Source organism: Medicago truncatula, chromosome 8 (genome assembly GCF_003473485.1).
Source record: "Medicago truncatula cultivar Jemalong A17 chromosome 8, MtrunA17r5.0-ANR, whole genome shotgun sequence".
NCBI classification, from domain to species: Eukaryota; Viridiplantae; Streptophyta; class Magnoliopsida; order Fabales; family Fabaceae; genus Medicago; species Medicago truncatula.
Genome location: NC_053049.1, coordinates 43,750,995 through 43,758,831, shown reverse-complemented (window position 1 = coordinate 43,758,831; position 7,837 = coordinate 43,750,995). Strand labels below are relative to the sequence as shown.

Genomic DNA, 7,837 nt, shown 5'->3' with positions numbered 1-7,837 from the left:
ACCCCCAGTCCATTGTTGACTCGGTCAACGCTGACGTGGCACCCTAAGTGAGGTGCCACGTGTCAATATTTTATTTTATTTTTTGCCTTGGGGGTCCAAAACTGTCAAAGAATCAAAACATAGGGGGCTGTTTTGTATTTAAATTAGTTAGGGGTCCATAACCGCAACTTTTAGAAAGATAGGGGTTCAAAAGTGCAATTAAACCTAAATAAATAGAAGATTTTGAACTGTTGTTTTCATTATTCAAATTATATCCTCGAACAATTTTATTTATAATAATATTATATTTCTCAAACATCATTCTAATCTATATATATTTTAATTAAATTAAAATTTCATATAAAAAAAACACCATTCATAATTACAATTCCACCAAAAAGACGTATTCAGTTACAAAATACCGAATTTGGCGGAATTTTATCTCTTATCATCAAACTAAACGGATTACAAAAATATAGGAAAAAAGAAGTTCTAGTGTTATCATAACTAACCAGTAATCACCTAACAAACTATTTAAGGAAATTTAAACTAAGATCGAAAGACCTAGTTATTCATCAAAATTAGTATTAGCTTACAAACAGAGAAATATTGCATCGGAATTGATTAAGATTGATGTGCGATGGGAATGTTGAGTAAAGAAGAGAAGGAAAAAGCAGCAGTAGGGATGGCAGCGACAATGGTGGCGACAGTGAGAGGAAGTAAACAAAAGGGTATTGCAAAGAGTTGGATGGTAGTATTTGAAACAGGTGAATCACGTGTCGAGGATATCGACAAACACTCCATCATGCGACGAACAGGTTTACCTGCACGTGACCTTAGAGTCTTTGATACAAAGCTTTCTCAGCCTTCTTCTATCTTAGGACGAGAAAAAGCCATTATTGTTAACTTAGAACACATTAGAGCGATTATCACTTCGAATGAAGTGCTTATGATTAATTCAATTGACCCTTTCTTTATTCGCTTTCTTCAAGATCTTCAAAAGCGTGTTCTTCTTTCTAATAATATTCAAGTGCCCATGCGGGGGAGCGATGACGTTGATAGTCATTGTGAAGTCAAACCTTTGTTGGAGGAGTTGTTGCCATCGGTGCAGAGTCCTACTCATTTTCCAAATAATGAATCAATTGGCGTAGCAGGTGTGTCGGCTCCTAAGCAGCTTCCGTTTGAGTTCAAAGCTCTTGAGTCTTGTATTGAATCTGCTTGTACCTGCCTTGAATATGAGGTACGTAATTCATGCAACATACAGAAATAATTAGTTAGTCAAAAGAATCTAGGTTTTACCATTTGTTGTGTTTAGTTATGGATCAACAACTTTTAATATTAAATCGGAAGATCACATTACTATTAGACATACATCAATGTTGTAGATGGATATTTCATAATTGGAGATTCTGAGTCTTTTCCTAGTAACAATGAAACAGTAGTAGAATTACACATATTTTACATGAAGTTGGAGATTCTGAGTCTTGTGTTTATATCAGACTCAAAGACTCGAAGAAGAGACTTACCCAGCTTTGGGTGAATTGACCTCTCAAATTAGTACTCTCAATCTTGAACGTGTAAGGCAGATCAAGACTCGTCTGGTTGCACTTTCTGGTCGTGTACATAAGGTAAATAACACTACAATCGTCAAACTCAAACACCATGTAATCAATTCTAACTTGTAAGTTAAAAGCATTAATAATGAAAATAAAGCTTGCTTCTGATTTTCAAAATGATTTTTTTTTTGTTGCTAAACCACATGCCAATACAGAGTTGGATTATTCACATCTAATAATTTATGCATGGATTACCTTTTGACATGTTTTTTGTTTTATAGGTTTCATTTATGTTAAGTTATTAATCTAGCACACTTTGTGCAAAATGCATTTGAGATTGGCAACTTAGCCTAACCGGATTTTAAGCGATTTGGTGCCAAAAGACCATTTTTTATCCTACTAATCATTCATGTGTTTATGAGAATTAGAGTGTTGCTATGCCAGCCATGAATCACAGGTCTACATTGACATTTAATTTCAAATTCAATGATAGTAGCTAGGCTGGTTTGTGGAAATTTAATATATAGACAGACACACACGCAAATACATACATAGTTCCTTTTCTATTTATCACCAAGAATTTTAGATAAGAGCGTGATTTGTAGATTGTGAATCTAAAACGTGAAATCTCAACAAAATGCAAGAAACTAGATTTGTGAGTTCCTTTATTTTGGATTGCCTTGTTTTGATAAACAGTTCAATTAAGTGCTTAGAGTATAAGCGCTTATCATAGAAGTGTCTATTATAAAATAAAGTCAATTTCGTAGCTATTTGCTAATTTCATAAGCCATTCTAAAGAACTTATGAATAAGCTGATGAAAAACAGCTTGTAGACATGTATAGGCTTTTACAAGTAGTCTTACTATAGATGTATGAATATATCTTTTGCTACATAAAAGTGGAGTATATTTTTTGATTGTTTAATAATACTATATTGTTCTTCAAAAAATCAAAAAGGATTAATAGTATTCTCGGATTTAACAGGTCGCATATCAAATCGAAAATTTGTTGGATGATGATAATGACATGGCTGAAATGTACTTGACACAAAAGCTTGATGCTCAGTTATCAGACCAAACATCAGTAAAAGAAGCGTACAATGAAGCATTTGACGAAGATATAGACAAAAGGTGGAACATAAAATTGCATTAAAACTTATGAACATTATGCACATCAATTATATACTATTCTCACAATTTGTTTCTTTGCAGTGAAAGATCATATTCGGATACATACAAATCCTATGATCATAAGCCTGATGTTGAAGAATTGGAAATGCTTTTAGAAGCATATTTTGCACAGATAAATGGAATCTTGCAAAAATTGTCCACTGTACGTATATCATTTAAACTCTTTTATCTATTTGAAACTAAAATGAGAGGTTCCTTTGATTTTGTATACTAGGAAAGTATTATCTTATGTATTAACTGATACGTGCTTTTTGTCACTTGTTTAGCTGAGTGAGTATGTGGGTAATACAAAGGACTACATCAACATAATGTTGGATGATAAGCAAAATCAGCTTCTACAAGCATCAATAATACTCAACACAATGAACTTCATAGTCAATTTGGGTATTCTGGTTGTTGGAGTGTTTGGCATGAATATTCATATTGATCTCTATCAAGGACAACCTAGTCAATTTTGGGCCACAACTAGTGGCACAGTCTTAGGTTGCGTGTTATTATTCCTTGTTTCTATTTGGTGGGGAAAAAGATATTTGCTCCCTCAATAGAGAGAATTAAATCATAGCATATGATCATTTAGACTAAATACCAATTCATCCTGTAATGATTAGTGGGAGATAATTGTTGCATTATTTGCTTTTTGCTTTAACACGAACCTTGTTTAGTTAAGATTTAATACTTAGTTCTGTTGTTTCTTCTATCCACATGTGAATTATACTATATATAGTTATACATTTCGTTTGGCTAACACATTTTTTCATATGTTAATGATTTTTAGTTTTGCATGTTGTTTGAAAAATATTGTGTTGCACGTTGAATCCATTTACAATGGAAAATTTAATAGGATTCTGAAAATACACATCCATATTAAATGATAAATGTATTTTTACCCAATAATTCACGTTAGGATGATGGTGTAAAAACTTTTTATTTTTATTTTTTAAATGTGTGCTTTTGGAATGTTTGATGTGGGAAAATTTCTCCTTAAATCATTACAATTAATTTTAAAGTCCCAAAAGCTAAAAATTTTAAAAAAAAAACAAAAAAATCATATCTACATTTATTAATTTTGATTGCCTACCAGTTAATCACAACACCTTGGATCCGCAGATCGCTGCAAGATTTTATCCTCTAGGTTTGGTTATTTGAGATTGTTTGTAATAGCATGCTCAAATAAACTCATCAAATCTTTATACTAACAATTTAGAGTTTTTAGAAATAGCCTATTCCAAAATCCTCTTCTCTAAAGATGTCCACATCACCATAATCATACTTGGCATTTGTTCCAAAAGTTTCTCCTAATTTTTAATACAAACTTAATAATTATAATTATTATTAAAAACTGTTTTTTATTAATCATTAATTTGTACATAAAATACACAGTTGGCTACAATCAAATAATTATTAATATAATAATTGTTTCGATTAAAAATTATATTATACATTAAAAATTTGTACGTTACAATCAAATGATTATTAATATAATTATTATTCGATTAACATTTATATAATACATTAAAAATTTGGTAAGTTACAAAATTATAATAAATAACTTGAATAAATTATTTTTTGAATTTTGGTCTGTTACACTATGATAGTAACCTACTAATTAAAAATTTAATTGTAGTAAATAGGTTTTAAGGTTATATAATTAATTTTTATTCGTTACAAAATTATATTACTTAATATTAATAAGCTATTATTGAATTTTAAATGTTATGAAATTAATTTTTTGTAGGTTACATAAAATATAATCTAATTATTTAATACACATTTTATAATACTAAATACGTTGATAATATTAATTTTAAAACGGTCAAATTAATAATTAATAGATATTAACCGTTATGATACTATTTTTCTATATAAATAGTAGCGCTTTTGGGTACGAGTACACAACAATCACAAAATATAGTTCTTCTATTTTTGTTCTCTGGTTCTCTGATATCTATATTCTAAGTAATTTTTTTAATTTTTTCTATTGCAAAGAAAAACGTCTACCAAACACGACTTCATCTCTAATGTTTGGCCGAGAAAATAATCGTGGACATTGGTTGTGATGGTTGTTCGTGTTTGGTTTGTTCAAGACTACAAAAAGAAAAAACTATCATTTTCTATGGAATTGGTTCTAATGGATCGAAAGGTACTTTTTTCATATTGTTTTTGTTTTTTGTTTTTGTTTTTGTTTTTGTTTAAAGTATAGTATTTTAATCTTTGTTATCTAGGGTGATCGAATAGGTGCGTTTATACGAAGAACATTGATCTACAAGTTCAAGGAGCAACTCCAAGAGGGAATGGTGTTCACGATTTCCTCATTTGATTTTGCTTACAACAGTGGTTTGTATAAACCATCACACAACGAATAAAAACTGAATTTTACAATTAACACAAAAATCAAAATATCTAAATCTTCTTTGGTCCCTACAAACATGTATTCGTTTACACTGCATATGATGTTTTTAATGATTCTTACGACATGAAATGTAATTTGAATCATATTTTTATCATCAAACTAATTTCAAACCCCCATCCCTTTCTAACAACATGAAATAAGTTATATATTGATGTAGTTGGTGTCTTGACTGCGGTGGATTTTGTTTGTATGAAGACCTCAAATCAATTATATTAAAAACACTTCAAGCACAAGATGTGCCCAATAAAGGAAAATACAAAGTTCAAGATGCATAGATACAAAAGAATCAAATCATGAGGTAGAATAACCAAGAGAAGTAGAAAGATTATTCCACCAACATTTCAACTCAAAATACATACATGATTGCTTAGCATTTTGTATCCAATAAACGAGAAATATAATTTATCTAACAACACCATAAACTGGTTCTTGTGACAAAAATGTAAGAATTTTTTTCTTTCCAAAATAATCCAAATGCAAGTCAGCAAAATCAACTGAAAACTAAAACAAATTTTTTTGGAACAATTGAGAACCACTGAAATGAAGAGTACCCTGACAATAATTAATTGGAAGAACACAATAATTCCAACCACTTTAGAATATTATGTCATATGCTACCAAAGAATTCACACTAAAAATAAAAAAGATAATTCTCCTCTTTTTCACATCTGCCAGAACATAAAAATAAGTTCATATTTTAAATACTCCATCAAGCTAAGTTGCCATTTATTAGAATTCAGATATTCAAGAGCCTCCACAAAAAGAGAGAGACGTTTAGAGGAGCTACTTTGTTCCTAATGAGATTTTTTAGAGCCATAGGTTCATCATGCTCCACTTGCAACTAGATGATATACCTCTTTGTCAGGGTACCTTTCACCACGATCAACTTTAAAGAAACTTATAAAAAACGCTAGCCTTAAAAATAATGTTGTCCAACAAATAACAACAATATATCCCCTGCACCTCATTCCAAGAAAAATTCCATGACACCGTCTCCACCCCATCCAACCCTAACCTACGTATCTCCTTAAATGGCATAGAGTTATTTTGATATAACTCAAAAGTTCTTCTAAATATATCACACAAAGGACCACTCTACAACCACGAATCATTGCAAAAAAAAAGGAGTATTTTTCTCATTACTCTCCACTATCATCAAGTTGTCATCAAACCAATTTCTAATCCCCATCTCCGCCTCTATTTTAACACCATGGAAGTAATTTTACCACACATACGCCTAATTGTCCTCACTCTTCACATGAACTCACCCAACCTATTCTAAGAAGCTAAAACTCTAAAATGCAAACTCATTGATCCATATCAGCCTCCAAAACTATTCACGTAACAAAGATAAATTAAAATTCTGCATTATATGATCCCTCAAGCAACAACTATATCGACCAAGACACACCTTATCTCACTTAAACCAATTGACTTTACTAGCTTCCGCACTCTCTCCACACTCAAAATAATAAGGATTCAATAAAATAATTTTTACTTAAGTAAGCCTTGAAGAATGAAAGAAATTAAACCAATTGTGGTGGATATTGAAGGAGAATACAAAGATACATTACAAGAACATTAAATTGAATTCGAATGGGTAAAATCTATTTGTTTTCATTTTTAATATATAATACATTATGATATTTAATTATTATTTTAATTATTTGTCAATTAATTTTTAAGAGATGTCAGTTTGAACGTACTCTTTTTTCTATCTTCCGGTAAATTTAAAAAGGCGAATCTGACAATTTTGTTGCAAAAGTTAAGTTGTTCCTAGGTAAGTATTTATAACTATCAACTTGATTATTTAATACCATTAAAAGGTACATATTTATTCATTTACTTGAACCATTTTATTTGTTTCAAAAGTTAAGTACCTTTATTTTTAGTTGCCTGATCTATCCCACATTAGCATACTAGAAGAATTTTTTAATCTTACTCTTATGATCACCATTGGAGTTGAAGAACTTGCATGAAATTGAGTGGGTTAACATAGATCTCCTACCTTTTTTTCCCCATGTTTGATCGAGGTTTTAGTTTGTGGATTTCGGTTAGGAACATTAAAAGGATGAAGTGTTTGCTTGGAAAAAAGGGGAAACGATGAATTGGAAATCATAACTACACTAAAACATCTCTCAAAAAAAAAAAACTACACTAAAACATAACGAAATTAGGTTAGATTGTTTTAATTTGTGACGCTTGATCTCTAATTAAAAAAAATTAAGATATGAGATTAAATAAAATTGTTTTCTGAAATTTTTCTCACTAGAGATAATTTGCTTTGGAGAGAAATACTCTCTCCAATATTTTTTTAGGGACTCTCTCCAATCTTAGATATAACAAATAAACAACTACATTTTATTATCTTAAATTAAAAAAAAATATATATAACTTATTTTGACTCTATTTAATGTTATTTATCCTAATATACATTTTAATTCATGTAAGTTTTATTTTTAATATTTTTTTATTCTCATGAAACAAGTTACAATAGATGGTACTTTTCATAATTTTATATTTTTTTAGAAACATTCGAGAAAACTAATTGCATATAAGTAAATTTTTGAACTTGGATATTTTTTTTATAATTGAAATCCGAGAGTGATTAAATAAAAAAAGTAATAGCTTTATTCAAAGTGGTAGATTTTTTATTATATATTTATAAGACAAGAGCAAAAAGAATAATCTCAATTAAGTTG

The 7,837-nt window shown here is 29.8% G+C and overlaps 1 protein-coding gene across 1 annotated transcript; it reads left to right on the top strand.

The window, feature by feature from the left end:
• Positions 1-435: 435 nt before the first annotated feature.
• Positions 436-3,411, top strand: LOC25501957 (magnesium transporter MRS2-F). Its single transcript, XM_013591456.3, has 5 exons — positions 436-1,219; positions 1,479-1,607; positions 2,520-2,665; positions 2,747-2,867; positions 2,992-3,411. Exons 1-5 carry the CDS (start codon positions 620-622, stop codon positions 3,268-3,270), a joined length of 1,275 nt encoding a protein of 424 aa, XP_013446910.1. The 5' UTR covers positions 436-619; the 3' UTR covers positions 3,271-3,411.
• The last annotated feature ends 4,426 nt before the right edge of the window (positions 3,412-7,837 follow it).